We start from the raw sequence: 20,921 nt of genomic DNA on the forward strand, positions 1-20,921 counted from the left end.
TTTTTTCAAAGGAACCATCCTCGTACTTCAAGGAGATTCCGCAGCGCACGCGATGATATAATTTTAGTTAAGAAATTTTTTTACACCTTGGGTTACATTATTGCATTTTTGGTAAGGATCTCTAATTTTATTGAAAATGCAATATAGCCTATGTTGCTCAGTGAAGATACATATAACATACATACATACATATAACATAATTACAAACCTTTCCTCTTTATAATATTAATAATTATATAGATAATATAGATGTAATCTTTTGACTCGACTTTTAACGGACAGTTTAAATTCTAATTTTATACACATCGAGAATCGGTGACAATACATTAATTTTATCAGTTTATCTCAGTAAAACGTCTGTGTTTTACTAGCAGTTTGTAAACCGCGGTTTTACCCGCATTGCTCTGCTCCTATTCAGTGGCGTAGCTAGCATAGGTGGCACCCGGGGCGGATTTTATAGGTGTCACCCTAAAACTCAATCGAAACTGTTAAAATAAAAAAAAGTTATAATCATTTACGTTTTATTAAAATATGAGTACCTATTACAAATATTTGTTTATTATGTAAAACAAATTTAGTTTGTTAAAAATTAAAATTTCTTCCTTCTAGCTTTGACACTAGCGAACTCCGAAATCACGTCTTCAAAATTTATATTTTGTGTTGCTTCATGTTCTATCGTTAAAATACCAAGATTGTTTAATCTGGTTTCGGTCATTGTAGACCGCAAATAATTTTTAATTAATTTTAATTTGCTGAAACTTCTCTCACATGAAGCTACTGATGCACATATTGTTATAAATAACTTTAGTGCTACCGTTAGATTCGGAAGAGATTCTGTAAAATCCCATTCCACAATAAATTTCAAAAAGTCCAGTATCACCCAATTAGAGACAGTAATATTAGCCGCTTTTAAATGTCTTCTCAATCTTGGTATTTCTAAAAGGAGTTCTGTTTCTGATACTTCATCGTAAAGGTTAGTAAATTTTGATATAGCTAATTTTAACTGTTCAGTGTTTGCCGAAAGCAAGGTCTTTGACTGCACAACCTCAAACAATGAAGCTACGTCTTTAATGGACTTTACTCTTGTTTCGAGTTCAATATTGAATCTGTCAATGCATTCTAACATGTCCTTTTGAAGTTCCGCTCTAAGTGTAAGTCCAGCCTCGGTGGACGACGCTAACTCACCGGGCATGCGTTTCTTGCGACGAATTCGTCGTTCCATCGAAATGTTGTATTTTTCCGATTTTTGTACAGCAAAATCTATTGCCTCTTCTGCTAGATGCAACCGTTTCTCTCCAATGAATAGACGAAGTGCTTCTAGTTTTATGATTATTTCATCAACACATAAACCTTTACTTTGTAATGCGATCTGAGCATTGTTCACTTCCCTTAGCACATCATTCCAAAAGAAAAGAAAACAAAGAAATGAGAAATTGCACACAGCAGGCATAAGATTTTGTGCAGCACCTCTAGTTTCTAAATTTACGTCTTGGTCACATAGTTCCTCAATTGCAGATATTATCCCATCAAAATTTTCAGCCAATACTTTTACTGCACCGTAATGAGCACTCCATCGCGTTGTCGAAAGTCTTTTAACAGATGCTTTGCTGTGATTGAGGAGCACTTCCCAACGACTTGTGGAAGTTGAAAAAAAGTTAAATATTGTTTCCACTGCTCCGAAAAATGTAACACAAGTCACATTTTGTGCGAACGAATGTTGGCCGCATAAATTAATTGAATGATCTATACAACCAATAAAAATTGCTTTATTGTTTTTTTCTTTTATAATAGCTTGTGTGCCACTCCGTGTATACCACTCATAACTGCAGCATTATCATAACCTTGAGAACGACACATCATAATATCTAAGCCATCGTTTTCAAGCTTCTTTAGTATTTCAGCGCTTAAGTCAGCTGCTTTTTTTCCATGTAAAGGAAAGAATCCTAAGAATACTTCTTTGACTTCTACTTTTCTATTATTAATTTTTACATAACGAATCACTTCAGACATTTGATCAACATGTGAAACGTCAGGTGTGCTATCAAACATGATACCGAAATATTTTGCCGATTTAATTTCGTTTACAAGCTGACATTTTACATGATTAGCTAAAACATTTATGAACTCATTTTGTATTTCTGGCGATAAATATGTTACTTTAGGTGATTTTTCCTGCTCCAAATATAGTATATGTTCTTTGAGTACTGCATCATACTTTGACAGCAGTTTAACTAGTTCTAAGAAATTACCTTTATTAGACGACCCTTTGGTTTCATCATGTCCACGAAATGCTAGGTTTTGTTTAGCCAAAAACAATGTTATATCTAATAATCGAGATAAAAGATTTTTCCACTTCTGTTTTTCCGTATTCATTAATTGCAAGGCTGCATCATCTATTGTGGTGTGAGATTTTAATCTCATTTCCAAAGCGTTCCACTTTTCGAAATTTTCTAAATGTTCACATGAAGTTTCATGGTCCAATACTTTAGGATTTAGTTTCCACCACTTCTGAAATCCAGTTGTAAATGTTGTTTGTATGTTACTGACAGCAAATAAACGACAGCAAAAACAGTACAGGTTATTTGATATAGGAGAAAATACCATCCATGATCGTAGAATTTTTTCACCACTAGGCATCGGTTTATAAAACCATTCCTGTGAAAGATGACGAGAATCACCTTTAATCTTTGAACCATGACGAGATACAGTAGGAAACGGTCCTTCTTTGTTCTGGAAATGTTCACTGCCCTTTTTTATTATGTCAATGCGAACATTATCAGGTACCGGTAAACTCCAATGTGAAACATCTCTCAAGTGTTGAACTGATTCTTCAAAGCTAATGCTATCTCCGAAAGTAGCATTAACGGCGTCATTTTCATTATTTATTTTGATTCCGTCAAGGTCCTGGGTCGTCTTCATTGATTCTGTATTGTCGATGTTGCTATCTGAATGTGAGTCTCCAAGATGTGAATCATTACTTTCGTCAGCAGGAGACTCGGGTACTTTACTTGAACTTTGGCCGCTATCTGCTTTTGTGACATATTTGAAAAGAGAACCGGACATGCTCTGAATTTCATCCATTTTAGCCTTTTTGGCTTTTCTCTGTTGAAACCCGCTTTGTCTTTTCGAAGTATGAATTCCCCGAGGCATATTTCGTTCTGGGTATTCTAAAAAATATTTTTAGTTAGTAAGTGAAACGTTGATTTTATAAACTAATTATAACAGTAAATAAACACCTACACGTTACGTAACTAGCTTTGTGAAATATATTTTTCCCAGACGCAGGATTGTTAATTTATATTACCTAACAATCCTGCGTCTGGGTGTAAATATGTTTTTAAGTATTATTAGAAAAATATTAGTTAAAAACTCCACCGTTAATTGTGATATCCGTGCCACGAGTGCTCGAGCTGCTCATCTCGGAGCAAAATCAACGTACGCGAAGTTGTATGATATGATTATGATAACTTTCAATCAAAAATCTAAACTTAAGAGCCCCTTATACTGAAAGTTTAGGCATTTTAGGCACTGAGACGGCTCGCGCCCGCGTTGCGCAGGAGCCGGCGCGGCATGAACTCCGGTGACCTATGAAGGCGGGCGAATACGCCACAGTATAAATAAATCAGTAGTTCGATTTTATTTGCTATCGTAGGAATGTATTTGATAAATAAATTGACTACTTATCCTATACCATTAAACGAGCAATATTTGCATATTTATATATTTGTTTGTATATATACAGTGTGGAAGTTTTCGATGTGCCCTGAATGGAAAGTACTTGAAATACTAGGGGTAGCAAATTTTTCTGAAAGGTAACATTCCTTTTTCAAATTTTACTTTATTATTAAAATCGATAGAAACAATATAAAATATAATTTATTGTTAATTTTTCGTAAAAATATTTGCTCTTAGAAATAAAAATATCATGGAATCTAACATTTTTATTGTAGAATCAACATCATCTCAACATAAAGAACGCTTCTGGTTTATTGGTCTATTTTATACATACATTTAAAGTTTAAAATGAAACTCTCGTTCTGGATACATTAATTTATTTTCTTCTGAAAATATTGGTAATAATAATTAAAAGTAAAACAAATAAAAAAGGCAAAATAATATGTAATTGAATATAAGTATGTAATAAGTATGTTAGTGTATTCAACCAACTTAAAAAAGTGTATTTTACAACAATTTGAATAATAATCAATTAATGATTGAAAATGACACCCGTGACGAAAAGATGTAAAGTTTTCGTCCGCACCATCTTGAATTTTAGTTTTGACCTCATATTGGTTAATAGCTACCCCAATAACCATGAAAATGATACCCATGACGAAAAGATGTAAAATTTTCGTCAGCGCCATCTTGGATTTTAGTTTTGAGCTCATATTGGTTAATAGCTACCCCAAAAACCATGAAAATGACACCCATGACGAAAAGATGTAAAATTTTCGTCGGCGCCATCTTGGATTATTTTTTTGACCTCATATTCGTTAATAGCTACCCCAAAAACCATGAAAATGACACCCATGACGAAAAGATGTAAAATTTTCGTCGGCGCCATCTTGGATTATTGTTTTGACCTCATATTCGTTAATAGCTACCCCAAAAACCATGAAAATGACACCCATGACGAAAAGATGTAAAATTTTCGTCGGCGCCATCTTGGATTATTGTTTTGACCTCATATTCGTTAATAGCTACCCCAAAAACCATGAAAATGACACCCATGACGAAAAGATGTAAAATTTTCGTCGGCGCCATCTTGGATTATTGTTTTGACCTCATATTCGTTAATAGCTACCCCAAAAACCATGAAAATGGCACCCATGACGAAAAGATGTAAAATTTTCGTCGGTGCCATCTTGGATTTTAGTTTTGGCCTCATATTCGTTAATAGCTACCCCAAAAACCATGAAAATGACATTCATCACGAAAAAGTCAAATTTTCGTCGGCGCCATCGTGGATTGTTGTTTTATAAAAATAATATTTGTCATACTCATTGAATACAGATCAACCAACATCATAATAGTCTTTCTACTAGTACTTCAAAACTTTGCCGATATTCCTATTCAACAACCCATATAAAAGAGGATCTCAGGCAAGGTAATTTTTAAAACATTTTACAAGGTAATTTTTTTAAATCACTACATAGTATATAAAACAAAGTCGCTTTCACTGTCCCTATGTCTCTATGTCCCTTTGTACGCTTAAATTTTTGAAACTACGCAACGGATTTTATAGTTCTTTCGATTCCCGGTCGAAGAAAATGAATTTTTGAAAATCTTTGAATGCAGTTCTATTTCTTTTTAAAATAAAGGAAATTTGCTATCTCCAGTATTTCTAGTACTTTCACCCAGGGCCCATCGAAAATTTCCACACTGTATTTACAAACAAATATATTAATATGCAAATATTGCTCGTTTAATAGTATAGAATAAGAAGTTAATTTATATTTACAACAATAATCCTAGGATAACAAACAAAATCAAACTACTGATTTATTTATACCGTGACGTGCTCGCCGTTTTACTCGCCGCTCGGTTCTAATACGCGAGCGGCGACTACAACGTGGTCGGGAGCAAAACTAGCACAGGTCCTCCTTCGATGACGTCCGGCTGGACTCTGGCGGCACTGACGTGGTGCGCGCGAGTCGCATTTTACGTATTATATTTTATATAGAAAAAAATAAGGGCTAAATTATAAATCTATCCAAAAATTTCCCTGTAAAACCTGATTAGTAAATTAAATGTAAAATTTTCATAAACATAGCGTTCCCCTAATTCTCATAAAACTGATTATGCTTTCAAAATCGATGTTACTTCTGATTTTTTTTTGATCGAGTTAAATGTTTAATATTGTGTTTTTATCCAAAAAAGTCACTAGATCAAACGTTTATCTGTGCTATATATTTTTTTAGGATTTTAAATATGATGATTTCTATCCAAAAACCATGATTTAGAAACATACATTTTGAACAATGGGGCCTTAATGTATTCCGTTTTTGTAAACAAATCCCATTGCTATTAGATAGGAAAATATTAAGTAAGTTAATAATAAATAAGAATATTATTTACAATTAAACATTATTACCTAAAGTAATATCGTAAAACGTGTAGAAATATAAGTAAAATCTTTTTACACCAGCAAAGTCTTTAAAACCTATTTTAATAAATAAATACCTTTAGTAGATAAGTAATACTTGCCCAGGCTAAACAAAAAAATATTATTGCAATCCGTCTGAAATACCTTCTTTAGGTACCTATTTATCATTTAGGACGTCTCAATAATATAGTTTAAAATACACAGTAATTAAAAGAGAATAAAATTGAAGGGTTTTTCAAAATAATCTAAGATACTGCTATTAGAAACTAAATGGATAAAAAATGTAAGTATTACCTGTAATAACAAAAATAATTCACTTACCTTGTTTATTTTCTTCAAGAATCGACTTTTATACAAAAAATGTTGTTTATAATATCTAATAATTAACAAACACTTTGCACTAGACTTTCACACGTTCACGTAAGCGAATATTGAAATGAATGCGGTCGGAAACAAAAGAAGCCCAATCCACAATACAAGTGACGAGCGCTATATCGAGGGAATCCCCTGACTAGCGTTGGTTATGCGCGAACGGGGTATTAAATTTTGGGGGAATCCCTGATCGATTGACACTGTGCACATTGTTTTTTTTTAATATCAATTATTATGTTCGTGGTACGATATTATAGTTACCTAGATAATTTTATTAGTGGCGGTTATGCTCTCTGCCGCAGATTTACGATTTTTTATAAATAGAAAGAACTATAACTGATGGTCATAGTCGGGCTCGGGTGTCACCCCTAAACGGGTGACACCCGGGGCGGGCCGCCCCCGCCGCCCCCCCTTAGCTACGCCACTGCTCCTATATATTGGTCTAAGCATGATGATATCCTTATACTATAGCCCATAGCCTTCCTCGTTAAATGAACTATCTAATAGTGAAATAATTTTTCAAATCGGATCCGTGGTTCCTGGAATAAGCGCGTTCAAACAAAAACAAACATACTCTTTAGCTTTTAAGGCAATCTTGACTTCATCAGTTTCATAATACAAGGGGATGAGGAAGATAAATCACAAAGCTGACAGCTGAGGCTGAGACCTATTCGTTGACAAGGGGCTATTACACCATCAATTTACGAAAAATATGGTAATTATATTGCCTGTTTATAAAATGATTGTATATTCGAATCTTCATGGCAATTTAATTTTGTTACTTTATTTGGGTAGTAAAATATACCTACTATTTTACTACCCAAATAAAGTAGTACCCGAAGCTGTATTTTCGCTGACCGCCTAACCCCTCTTAAGGATGTTAATAAGTATAGTCTTAAATAAATTTTTTTTTTTTTTCAAACTTCCATTTTTACATACTTTTTATAAATTTGCAATTGCATACAAAGATTAATATTATTATCTAATAATATAAGCTATGCTGACCGTATTTCGCTTATAAAAACGATTGTCAGTATTAATTTTAATGGACATGAATCAAACGTCTGCTATGTTTTAAAGTGAAAAATGTTTTAATTAATATAATTATCAAAATTAACATTAATTTAGGGATCTTAATGATTCGATTTAAGTTGAAAATTGAAATTAAACAGCTTAAAATGATCCAATTATACAAATTATTTCATTAATTTCATACCTACTTATATTTTTTTTGGTCACTTAAAATGAAAGATAGCTATTTCAGAAGTTATATTTCTGGGGAGAGTGTGTGTTATATTGTGCATTTAATATAATCTGATAACCCATTGTATTCTTATACTTAGTAATATTATATTAAAAATTTAAAAGACTTCAATGATGAGTTTTCGTAAATTCGGTCTAGATTATTGTGATTTGCCAACAATGCTTGAAAATCTAGACATCCTGCTAAGAGTATTCAATGTTAAGATACATGAAAATAATGATGGCCGTAAGTCGATAACACTTATGAAATATTTTTACACACAATCTAGTTTAATTTTACACTGAGAAAATGTTATGATTATATTCAAAAAGGAGTAATTTTTTTAACTTTCTTATAAAATTCTTAAAAAATGAATTCTAATAATTAAATACCTATCAATATATTTAGCTGAGAACGATACGAGAACGAGTTTCTATTACCCCCAAAATATTTACTATACTATTCGATGCAACATTTATTTATGGAGAAATTAAATTATTGTACCCATTATTTAAAGACTAGCTTTCCGCTGGCGGCTCCGCCCGCGGTTTCAAAGAAAAACTCGCATAATTCCCGTTCCCGTGGAATTTCCGGGATAAAACCTATCCTATATTACTCGTGGATAATGTAGCTTTCGAATGGTGAAAGAATTTTTAAAATCGGTCCAGTAGTTTATGAGCCTATTCATTACAATCAAACAAACAAAGTTTTCCTCTTTATAATATTAGTGTAGACATGTTCATAACAACACAATGACTAAAGTAACTTACCTACCTATTACATTATAGCCTAATAATCGAATGCAACATTTTTGTCTTCTATATTTATTTACATTTTATCAGGGAATAAAATCCACTTTTTAATTTAAAATTCATTTTTTTTTACCATCATTATCAAATATATCCATCCTTTTATTCCAGCCATCAACATCTTCCTCTACATTCTCTGGATTATCAGTAACATCTGCTATTACTATGTATACGTGTTCTCTGTGTGTTGGTTTGTGATCGTCAGATGTCCTCAAACGGGGAACCTCATTGCTGCGTCTGTTGTGATCTCCCTGGCTATGTGCAGCCAGCCTTCCTTCATTAAAATGTTCTATATGATCATTTATAAGTGAGTCAAGTTTATTATAGTCATTTGCTGATATAACATTCAATCATTTCTGAAGAATATGGAAGAAATTTATCAAGTGAAACTTCTTTAGGCGCGTTGAGAGTTAAATTTCAAGTTCGCGCCTTATCAATACGGAAGGATTTTGGTATCTTTGAAACTTGCCAAAGAAGTTTCACTTCTGACACGTGTGTTCGGCACACACGCTTTTTTAATGGATTTGCGAATTACCTAAACTTTTTTAAAATCTCTGGAGAAATTCAAAAGCATTGGAATAAGTAATACTCTGAATACGCCATTAAACATACATAAAATGAAATTAAAATGTAGATAGTTAAATACAAGAATTTATTGCATTATTGCACGGAATTTAATAACACAGTACCTACCTTCCTTTCAGAAAAAAAGTTCAGAGCCTAATCCAAAACTATCTCCTACTGAACCAACTGGTGAAACCTGAAAGCTCATTCTCAAAGAACCTGCACATACAACTCCGATTTATCAAGAAACGTGCTACCACAGTATGGGCTACTATGGCCATCAATGGTATTTTGTACATTGCTGTACCTATATTTATGCCTGGACGACATTTGGCTGAGGATTTGCTTGTTATCTATGGTAATGTATTGATTTAATTCAGTTGCGAAAGTATTTAATTTGCGTTTTTGTTAATTTATTACTAAGTATATTATATTATGCCCATATACTGTTTTTATTTATGAGACTACTAGAGGTCCGCCCCGGCTTCGCCCGTGGTACATATTATTATTTCGCAATAAAAGGTAGCCTATGTCCTTTCTCGGGTATCAAAATATCTTCATACCAAATTTCATGCAAATTGGTTCAGTAGTTTAGGCGTGATTGAGTAACAGACAGACAGACAGAGTTACTTTCGCATTTACAATATTAGTATGGATTTATAAGAATAGAACACAAAATATAATAATAAGTTTCGATACACCTTTATTATGATATTGTATGTAAAAAATACTAGATTAAAATACTTTCACATTATATTTACCAATTAAATATTAAATTTTAAACCAAAAATCTAACTCTAAAACAATATTAAAACTTTCCAGGATTGGAACCAATGCTCGAATCTCCCAACTTCGAGATAGCATCCGCCATGATTGGAATTAGTGTGTACTTATGCGTGTGTTCTCTCGGCAGCATCACTGCTATGAATTTAATAATCTTAGGGTACAGCGAATCCCAAATGATATCCCTTAGTAAGGAACTCAATTATTTATGGCAAGACGCCAAAGACTTTACCACGTCACTTCAGAAACGCATAGTGTATAAATACGCTAAGAAAACCAGTATCATTAACGCATACATAACAGAGCGGCTAAAGGAAATCATATTCTTACATATAAGGAACATACAAGTCATAGAAGAATTCGAAAGCGTTTTTAGCATCACTAAAGCGATTGAGTTCATATTTTGCATACTGGCTATTATATCAGAACTGCTCGGAGGCATTGAGAACACATATTTACAGATACCTTTTTCATTTGTTTTGATACTGATGGAGTGTTTTGCTGGGCAAAAACTGATGGACGCTTGTGAAATGTTCGAAAAGGCAATTTATAATTGCAATTGGGAGAAGTTTAATGTCAGCAACAGGAGAACCATCTTAATGATGCTTGTAAGTGCTCAGAAAACCTTGAGCATATCAGCAGGAGGGATGGCTGTACTGAATTTTGCGTGTCTCCTATCAGTTATGAAGTTTAGTTATTCTACTTACAATACCCTGCGATTGATGGTGAATTGAAACTTGAAAGTTCTTAAGATTTTCTTCCCAAATAATGTATCAAATAATATTCAAAGTACATTCAGGATTTAAGACAAACAAAGAACATCATTATACAGGTTAAAATGATTCCCTGTTAGAACTTTTAAATGCAAGGAAGCTCGAAATAAAGAAAAGTTAAATACCGTTAACGAAACTTTGTACATTCGTTTGCAAAGTTTTTATCACCTTTGCATAAACAGAAACCTATTTCAGTAAGAATGAGAAATAAATAAATTAAACTTTCCGTTGTTTTTATTTAAGATACATTGAAATGACTGTTCAGAAGTTATTGGCAAACAATTTCCCCAAAATATGTGAATTATTAAATTTTCTCTGAAATAAATATATTTTTTTCTCAGGTTTATTTTTGTATCTCTTAGTATTTTCATCATCATCCCTTCATAGCTTTCGATGCCTTTGATTTTAAGATGGATTCTAAAAATTAGATTCAAAATCGAAATTTAAAGTTTTTGAGTTAACTTAATTAAGTAGTTAAAGCAAGCCATTTTTACGCTAAATCTAAATGATAATTGTCTATAGAATTTAAGAGAGAGCAAATAAGTTTTTATAAACCTAAATTTTTACCAAAATATACGCAGGCAATGACGTATTTTTTTATGTAACATAAAGTAACAATTAAAATTAATAATTGTTTTTCTACAACATTTTAAAGTCATTTTATGATTACATTTTTCCAAGTAAGAAAAAGGCCGAAAAGATAAAGTAAACGTATTTAAAACTTTTAAGCATTTCTTTGATGTTGCAGGAAAATTCATTGTGGAAGTTTTTGTTATAATTGTTAACTCCAAAAATCGAGAGACAGACGAGAGCGTGCATAAGTTACGCTGTTTTTTTTTTTCAAATGACAGTATCCATTTAACCACTGCTTTAAGGTGGTTTTCCACCAATAATGTGTGAGGATGTGTTGCGAGAAATATGTTTGTAAATAACCGATACTTTAAATCCAAATTCAAACTCAATGAAGCGATATGATTGTTTATTTACAAACACATGCGCTGCGGAACTGCACGATCTCGTTCCGCCATCCTCGTTCTTCCATCGATCGTCGAGGTGCACAGATTCTAGGCATCGCCATATGGTGGACGTTCCATGTACCCGGAGTAAGCGGTTCGGTTCCACATTCTTTATCCGAACCGCGAGGGACTGGAACATGCTTCCTGAGTCTGTGTTCTCCGACGAGTACAATTTGGGGGTCTTCAAGCGTAAAGTGAACAGGTACCTTCTAGGGAAGCGCGTTCCATCTTAGACCACATCTCAGCTTAACATAAGGCGAGATTGTGGTCAAGCGCTTCCCTATTACCAATAAAAAAAATAAAAAATAAAGACGGGTTGCACTCCGGGAGTGCCGGCAGAAGTGAAAACTTGATTATTAACGTTCAGCATGTTTGATATTTTGGAATGGTATCCGACTTACGCATGGAATATAAGGGCTTAAAAAAAACATCCGTCTTACGCTTTTTCGATCAGGCCACGTGTCCTGAAGCGAGTTTAAGATTTTATACCCAACGCCGCTAAAGAAGTTTTCACTTCAAAAACATTCCACATAATTAGTGGAAAAGCACCCTTAATCAATGACTATAAATGAATGACTTGAGAAAATCAATAAATCCAAAAATCTACACCGATTCTCATTAGCTAATCCACATTTGGCCAGGTCGATCATGAAACTACATAAGAAGTTATGCAGTCTGACGATTATGACGATGACGATGATAATAAAATACGAATTATATTTGCGTTTTCAAAGAAAAACCCGCATAGTTCCCGTTCCCGTGGGATTTCCCGGATAAAACCTACCCTATGTTGCTCAGTGAAGATGCAGCTTTCTAATAGTGAAAGAATTTTTGAAATCGGTCCAGTAGTTTATGCGTGAAAACCATAAATACATACATACATAATTACAAACCTTTCCTCTTTATAATATTAGTATAGATAGTATAGATTAAGGTATACATAGTCGAAAACAAACATTTTTAATATCACATTTATAGTATACCTTCGCAATAACAAAACAACTATTAATTTTAGAGCTTCTAAATTTATTGTCCAAAAAACAAATAAAAGAAAACTCAAAGAATAACGATGATACTTTGAAATGATCTTCCCATTAATGTATTTTGTAAACAAACTAATTAATCTGAGGACCGGGGTCAAATTATAATATACTAGCTGCACTCCGCGGTTTCACCCGCGTGGCTCCGCTTCTGTTAGTCTTAGCGTGATGATATAATATATCATTATAGCCTATAGCCTTCGTCGATAAAATGGGCTATCTAACACCGAAAGAATTTTTCAAATCGGACCAATAGTTCCCGAGATTAGCGCGTTCAAACAAACATACAAACTCTTTAGCTTTATAATATTAGTATAGATATAATATGGTATTCACTATTCAATTATTATTCATAACTATATAACTTTTATTTTTTTTGCAGTGATATTTTAGATACTTAATTTTAATTCATAGTTAGATAAATCTTAGTATTATTTTCTTGTTTGGCATCTGGACGACTTCATGACGTCATTTATTTTTTATATTGATTAGAAATACAAGGATCTTAAAATTAATTTAGATTCCTTATGGATGAAATTCATTGTTTTAACAAAACACGAAAACATGCAACCTTAATTTTTTAAGTAAAAATAACAATTATTGTAATATTATTTTGTCCATTTCGTTGCAATACATAAATAGTTTATAGATAGGAAGAGACAAACACATATCCCTATTATTCCTTAACTATTTAACTAAGACTACGAACATTTAAGTCATTTTGTTTCTGGTCTAAAACAGTGTTATCCTATTTAAAATTAATACACAGTACCCATAATTGAAACAGAATTTTCTTACTGAGTACAATGAATTAGATAGTTTAGGAGTCTAATTCATTGTACTCCGAAGCGTAGTATAAGCCGAATAAATAGACCTTAACACGGACATAAGGCAAGCAAAACTAAGCATCGTGATACCCCCCGCAGACAGCTTCAAAGTCTTCTGCGCATTTTGTAACATCAGCAGAACAATTTTAGCATTCTTTACATCAAAATTCTCCCACTTGCTGTCATAAACTGCCATAGCGAACGTAAAACTGGAATCCATCAGCCTCTGTCCTGTTATACAGTCCATTGCTACTTGCATCAATGCAAATGGCAGTTGTAAATATGTATTCTCTAAACCACCCAGCAGTTCTGCTATTAACGACACTATTAAAAGTAGAAACTCTATTGCTATCGCTCCTTGGAAAACATTTTCGATCCTTTTTATTAAATCTATGTTCATTGTGTGGCATTTAATTATTTCTATTAAACGTTTGTTTACGTTATTGTTTAGGATTTCAACTTGTCTTGTAGAATCTTCAATTTCATCCTGGTCAATAGTATTAAGAATATCTTTATTGGCATCATCCCATAAATGAATAAGATCTTTACTAATAGCTAACATTTGAGCTTCTGTATATCCAGCTATTATTATGAAGAATGCGCTTATGCTCGACGTTAAATAGCAGGTAAAGAAAACACCCATGGTATTAGCTAAAAAAGCAATTTGATAGTTTGGCGTCTCAAACATTGGTTCTAGTCCTGTAACAGAAATTCATTGTCTTCTTTACATTGCAAAAATTTCAGACTGCAGTTAGTGTTATTATTATCACTACATAGTATAAAACAAAGTCGCTTTCTCTGTCCCTATGTCCCGCTATGCGGTTTTTTTAATAGATAGAGTGATGCAAGAGGAAGGCTTTAGTATATAATTTATTATGTTTTAGACAAAGCGGGCGAAGCCGTGGGCGGAAAGCTAGTTTGCTATAAATAATATCTGCTCAACAATCTTTCTATTAAATTTGATATGATAATTTATACGTGGTGGTATTAAAGTTTTTAATTATCAGTAAAATCATACCTAAAAATATAAACGAGTCCTCCATGAAATGCCTTCCAGGCAGCAGGACAGCTTTTCCAATGTACACGAAACCATTACTGACGATAACACACCAAAACAGAATGGCCCGTTTTTTCACAGATCTAAGAAATTTTGTCAAGTAGTAGGATTTTCGACTGCCTGGGATCACTTCACTGTCCAAGGTTATATAACCTGCGACTATGTTCTTTATAGTTTCACTGAAATGAAAAATCATCTATATATTAATGTGGCTCTACTCTTGACTATTTCACATTTTCGTATTTAAATGCAATGAAAGCAAGATTCATTAAAAAGTAGTATAAATTCAAATACAATCAACCACACCGGTTGTTCTGTTATTCTTAATGTTACAATATGCCTTTAATAGAAATTCAGAAATTCAAATCCTAAAAAAGCTGATAATCTTGTTCTTCGTAATTATTTAGGTGCAGTACACAGAATACTAGAGCTAACGTTAGCAGTGATTCCAAATACAGAACCTTAACATACCTGTACATATACATATACAAGAGTTTAAAAGCAGCGATCTCACTAGCTATACCAAGTGAAAAGACCACGATCCCAGCGATGGTGTCACCAGTCTCCACACAACGCCAGAAAACGAACCAAACCATGGACACGATGTATACATAGAAGTAGCAAGCTGAAGCTACAAATGTCACTATGTAGGATATCAAGGGAATTTCTGAAAATGTTAAGTAAAAGAATCAACATACCTGATTATCAAAATATTTATGACAAACAAATTAATGAAGAAATATTAGAGATGAACTACCAAGTTAAGCAAATATTTTCATTGTTATAGATTTGTTAACGAAGTGTCTGTTTAAAATAAAGTATATAGAAGAATATTTATTGTTACTTACTGTTTTTATCTCGTTTATCAATATTAATCACAAGTAGGCGTAACAAAACAGACACATTCGCAATCATGGTCTGCAAGTCGCAGTGATTCAGTCCAAACTTCTTCAGTCGTTCCAACATCTCAGTCTATTTCTTTATATTTAGCAAATGCGCTTTCCTTTTTATTACTTCTTTCTTTGACTGTTACTTTAGTAATGGTTCTCTTTATTCTCGTGCCGAATTAAAGAGAGAATAAGGATCTTTATATATAATTTTCTGTGAGTTTTTCTATTAATCCAGGTCAAAGAAGTCACACTTTAATCAGTTTAAATTTTTAATCGCATAATTATCAAGCGTTTGCGACAATTTGATTGACATCGAAATTAGCATTAATTGATACACTTCATGTGAATCAAAATTATAGGTGAAAATTTTTACAAAGAATTTCATTAAGTAATTATCTTCGTATTTTTAATTATGGGTTGAATAAAAAAACAAGTTAGTACTATCTTTATTATATCATTTTTAACATGTTTTTATTTGAATACCATTTCAAAAACTTGACTACAAAAAATAACTGTTCCTTATAGTTTTGAAACACAACTGCCTTCGCATTCGTGTAATCAATGCATCATGTCATCATCGGTATAACTTCTGTTTATTTTACCGATTCTATCAGTTATTACTATACATTTGAGCTATAATAGGCCCTATTCAAGGTGCTATTTAGTTATAAACTTTCATATGTGCTTTTTCCTTTTACTCTTACCACATTACAACAGTTACAACACTTTAGTACAGCTTTAAAAACGGCAGAATTAAGTTTTATAATCAGGTATTTTGTTGTAAAAAGTTTAAGTCAGGTCTTAATAATCTACCACACTAGATATCATATCTCGTGACAATTAAGTTTGACCATACTTTGGATTCCTGTGATCATCATCATCATCATCATTAGCCCAGATAATATGTTCCCACTGCAGGGACACGGGCTGAAGGTTGAAGGCTTGAAGGTTGATACACAATTCGACTCAAAAACAAAAACACCACACAAATAGTGCAGATCTCTAAAATTATATTTCTTTCGTCCTTTACCTTTGATTGACAGTTTTAATGAAATAATTGCAATAGCTCAAGGAAAAAAGTTTTGAAAAATATATAAAAGAACAGAAAACTGAACTAAAATTAAACACTTTTAAATAGATCAAACAGAACCTTACACAATAACTTATTTGTTTTCATAAAAAGAACCAACTAGGGAAATCCAGAATTACCAGCCTAATAGTACATTTTCACCTGCAACATGACTTCTAGAATACAACGCATTATTGTTACATTAAAAACATACGGTGCAGATCACTGTGACTTAGAAACTATGTTTTTAAACATAGGTGCTTTGCTGCGACTAGTCAGCGTTAATATTTTCAAAAACAATCAAAAACGTAAGTCTATCATGTCTTTTGATGGAGCACTCAAATGCACGTATTTCACCTACAGATAATGCAGTTACCACCGCTGATACTTTTCTTAGTGTTTTTGTTTCAGATCTTTAAGCAATAAGATAAGTATTTATTTTAATGGTATATTTAAAAAACAAGCATGTGTGATCTGTTGACTTGTCACCGCCGCTTATATGTCGACAGTGCTTTTGTTTCACTTTCTTTAGAAGCGTTAATAAATACCAAATAATATACGTATGATTATTTTTCCGACCCAAATATCGACCAATAGAATTGCACCATTCGACGTCACGTGGTACAACCTACATGGTATTATACTGATAATTTTTTGAAAATTTTCTCTGGTCGTTGACGTCAAACTGAGAGGTTCAATTCAATTGTGAAATAATTGGCCGATATTTGGGACGGAAAAATAATCTCCCGAATACCACACGAGCTTCAAAATTATCTGGCATTTCCCTCAAGGTTCCCTGCAAACAAATAAAGTCGTCAAGTTTTTCAGAAAAAATCACTCGCGCTTCGCGCTCGTGATTTTTTAACCTTGACTAAAAACTTAACTCCTTCATTTGTTTGCAACGAACCTATCGGAAAATACCCGATAATTTTGAAGCTCTTGTGGTATTATAAGTGATTATTTATTCGTAGGTATGTACATCCTTTCCCACATTTTTGTCGTCATTGCTCTCTCTTGCTACATGTACGTTTATTTCTTCTCCGTATTGTGGTTTGTGTTTGTCCGGACGCCCCAAACTCAAGACTGGACAGCTGGTATGGTCGAGTTGTCCCTCGCCTTCTGTAGTGAAGTCTCAATAATCAAAATTGTGTACGCCATTCTCTTCGCGTAAGTCGTTTATAGAGAACTTTTTAACACCTAGTTATTTTTCCTCTGCTGAAGTATTATCTACGCCAGCATTACGGAAATACAAAACTACAATATACTACTACGTATATATACCTAATTACGTTATAGTCACATTTTACCATTTCGTAGAAAAAGAATCCAATCTCTTGTGGACAGCTATTTACAATTCGATGCTATGAAGCCTCCTGGACAAAGCTTTGCTATCAACCTGAGAATTAATTTAAGGAAAATAAAGAAACGTGTTATATTCATATGGTCAGCGTTGATAATTAACGGTGTAGCATACATTGTTATACCCTTAGTGACACCTGGAAGACACTTCCCAGAAGACTTATTTGTAGTTTACGGTACGTTATTTGTAGCTTGTAGCAAATCTTTTCTACTACATATTACATTACTTACTATATTTTTCAATATCCTCGGTTTATTGTTGAAATAATTATGAAACAACTCAATAATTTCCTTCCAGGCTTGGAACCAATGTTTGAAACTCCAAATTTTGAAATTGCCAACCTTATGATGAACATTAGCATAGTTTTTAGTGTGTTTTCCTTAGCTAACGTAACGGCACTTATACTGATCCTTGTTGGTTATACTGAAGCGCAAATTTTAACGCTTGGTGAAGAAATGTTAAATCTATGGGACAAAGCTAATCAACACACAGATGCTAAAAGAAAAATCGAAGGCGTAAATATAGACGATCTGAAAAATATTTTTGTGAAAACCCAGCTTGCGCAAATAGCTCATTTGCACGTAGTGAATATACAAAATATAAGAAAGCTAGAGTATACATTTCGTTTATCAAAAGCGTTGGAATTTTTGATCGGTATGAACTCCATAATAACTGAACTGCTTGGAGGCATTGAGAACACATTCATACAGATGCCGTACACGTTTGCATTAATTTATATCGACTGTGTTGCTGGTCAGAGGTTGATAGACGCTTGCCAGGTTTTTGAAGAAGCTGTCTATAGCTGTAATTGGGAGTACTTCAACGTTGAAAACATGAAGACTGTGAGCATAATACTGCAGAATTCACAAAAGACGTTGACCTTAACGGCTGGCGGTATAGCAGTCCTGGATTATGCTTGTATGGTGTCGTTTTTTAAATTCTGTTACTCAATGTATACTACTTTAAGGATGGTGGTAAATTAAAAAGTCTAATTAAAACGATATTTCAATTTCTTACCATTTTAATATCAAATCCTACATTGTTTTATGATTAAATTAGGGGGGGTTATTATGTACATATTCTCTGTAACATAAATTGAAAATGTTAACTCCTGATAATTTATTCTTAGGCTAAATTTTAAAATGTACTCGCTATCGCACCTTCTTTCATCAGTTGGTCGTTGATGGGATGAAGTAATATCCAATTTATTTAAATTATATATTTTTTTTAAACTATTTTTGTATACAATTACATTGTTCTAAAAGTTATATTGGAAACATATAGAGTAGTTCACCATGATTAAGAAAATATATTTTTAAACGGATGACCTTATCTGCGACTGTGTTTATATTTTAAAAATTACATAAAGTGAAACGTAAGTGTTGCTGTTTACGTTGGTGGGTGCTGCAAAGGAGCATGCACATTATCTGCAAATGTTAAGTAGTCGCCTCCGACACCTTTTCTATGAGCTTTTATTCCAAAGTTTTCTATCAAAGCATTAATAAATATCAAACTAACCTCAATATATGCGAATGACTGTTATTTTATTTGCAGCTATTCACATCTGTTCCCGCATCTTCGTCCTCTTTGCTCTCTCTTGCTACTTGTACGTGTATTTCTTCTCCGTATTGTGGTTTCTCTTCGTCCGGACACCCCAAACCAAAGACTGGACCACTGGCATGGTCGAGTTGTCCCTCGCCGGCTGTAGCCAGGTCTCAGTAATCAAGATTGTGTACGCCATTCTCTTCGCGTAAGTTGAAAATATGAGTGAACTTTTTTTAGTAAATATTATAAAAAGCTTGGGTCATAATGATTTTACTGCTCTAAAAACTCATGATATAGATGAATTATATACCAAATTTTAAGATATTAGTTATCAATCCGAATAGTGACATTTTTAACCATTTTGTAGAAAAAGAATTCAAACTCTAGTGGACAGCTATTTACAATTCGACGCTATGAAGCCTCCTGGAGAAAGCTTTGCTATTAACCTGCGAGTTAACTTAAGGAAGATAAAGAAACGTGTTATATTCGTATGGTCATCGTTAATTATTAACGGCATAGCTTACATATCAATACCCTTGATGATACCTGGACGGCATTTCCCAGAAGACTTATTTGTAGTTTACGGTACGTTACTTTCAGCTTGTTTCTAATATTTTCGCTTAAATGTATTCACACAACATTATAAACTGAATGCAACAGCTGTACAATCAATACTGTATTTATATTTTTACACACCTTTTTTATTTCGTTTTCACAATAATATTCACAGAATTATGTACCTACGCAATAATTCTTTGCAGGTTTGGAACCCATGTTCGAATCCCCAAATTTCGAAATCGCTAATTTCATGATGAACATAAGCGTAGTATTTACCGTATTTTCCTTAGCTAACGTAACATCACTTATACTAATCCTTGTTGGTTATACTGAAGCTCATATGCTAACTCTTGGTGAAGAAATGTTAAATCTATGGGACAGGGCTAATCAATATACAGATACAAATACGACAATCGAAGGAGTTCATATAGAAGATATGAAAAATATGTTTGTGAAGACACAGCTTGCACAAATAGTCCATTTACACGTTGTGAATATACAAAATATAAAAAATTTAGAGTACACATTTCGATTGTCGAAAGCGTTGGAATTTCTGATTGGCATGTACTCAATAATAACGGAACTGCTTGGAGGCATTGAAAACACATACGTACAGATGCCGTTTACATTTGCGTTAATTTATATAGATTGTGTTGGCGGACAGAGGCTAATAGATGCTTGCGAGGTTTTTGAAGAAGCTGTCTATAGCTGTAATTGGGAGAATTTTAACGTTGAAAACATGAAGACTGTGAGCATTATACTGCAGAATTCTCAAAAGACATTGACTTTAACGGCCGGCGGTATAGCAGTCCTAGATTATGCTTGTATGGTAGCATTTGTTAAGATGTGTTACTCAATGTATACTACTTTAAGGATGGTTGTAAATTAAAGAATCCAAATAAAATAAAA

The 20,921-nt window shown here is 33.2% G+C and overlaps 5 protein-coding genes and 1 pseudogene across 5 annotated transcripts; 3 read left to right on the forward strand and 3 right to left on the reverse strand.

Moving 5' to 3' along the window:
• Positions 1-432: 432 nt before the first annotated feature.
• LOC149901429 (zinc finger MYM-type protein 1-like) lies at positions 433-3,150 on the reverse strand (annotated as a pseudogene).
• Positions 590-1,450, reverse strand: LOC149901430 (uncharacterized). Its single transcript, XM_090112017.1, has one exon. It carries the CDS (start codon positions 1,448-1,450, stop codon positions 590-592), a length of 861 nt encoding a protein of 286 aa, XP_089968143.1.
• A 4,702-nt stretch (positions 3,151-7,852) lies between the features above and the next one.
• On the forward strand, positions 7,853-10,611 carry LOC149901431 (uncharacterized). Its single transcript, XM_090112018.1, has 4 exons — positions 7,853-7,967; positions 8,642-8,837; positions 9,235-9,452; positions 9,917-10,611. The coding sequence occupies exons 1-4, from the start codon at positions 7,853-7,855 to the stop codon at positions 10,609-10,611; spliced, it is 1,224 nt and encodes a 407-aa protein (XP_089968144.1).
• A 2,923-nt stretch (positions 10,612-13,534) lies between these two features.
• LOC149901432 (odorant receptor 22c-like) lies at positions 13,535-15,252 on the reverse strand. The gene is made up of 2 exons (XM_090112060.1): positions 15,224-15,252; positions 13,535-14,240 (listed from the first exon to the last, which is right to left on the reverse strand). The coding sequence occupies exon 2, from the start codon at positions 14,219-14,221 to the stop codon at positions 13,535-13,537; it is 687 nt and encodes a 228-aa protein (XP_089968186.1). The 5' UTR covers positions 14,222-14,240; positions 15,224-15,252.
• A 1,466-nt stretch (positions 15,253-16,718) lies between these two features.
• Positions 16,719-18,892, forward strand: LOC149901433 (uncharacterized). The gene is made up of 4 exons (XM_090112019.1): positions 16,719-16,857; positions 17,521-17,716; positions 17,867-18,084; positions 18,207-18,892. The coding sequence occupies exons 1-4, from the start codon at positions 16,719-16,721 to the stop codon at positions 18,890-18,892; spliced, it is 1,239 nt and encodes a 412-aa protein (XP_089968145.1).
• Positions 18,893-19,243: 351 nt separating this feature from the next.
• LOC149901434 (uncharacterized) lies at positions 19,244-20,901 on the forward strand. The gene is made up of 4 exons (XM_090112020.1): positions 19,244-19,344; positions 19,464-19,659; positions 19,822-20,039; positions 20,216-20,901. Exons 1-4 carry the CDS (start codon positions 19,326-19,328, stop codon positions 20,899-20,901), a joined length of 1,119 nt encoding a protein of 372 aa, XP_089968146.1. The 5' UTR covers positions 19,244-19,325.
• The last annotated feature ends 20 nt before the right edge of the window (positions 20,902-20,921 follow it).

This window comes from Colias eurytheme, chromosome 17, assembly GCF_061535395.1.
Source record: "Colias eurytheme isolate Ceu_HAF_F1 chromosome 17, ilColEury1 Martin Lab GWU primary, whole genome shotgun sequence".
Classification (NCBI taxonomy): Eukaryota; Metazoa; Arthropoda; class Insecta; order Lepidoptera; family Pieridae; genus Colias; species Colias eurytheme.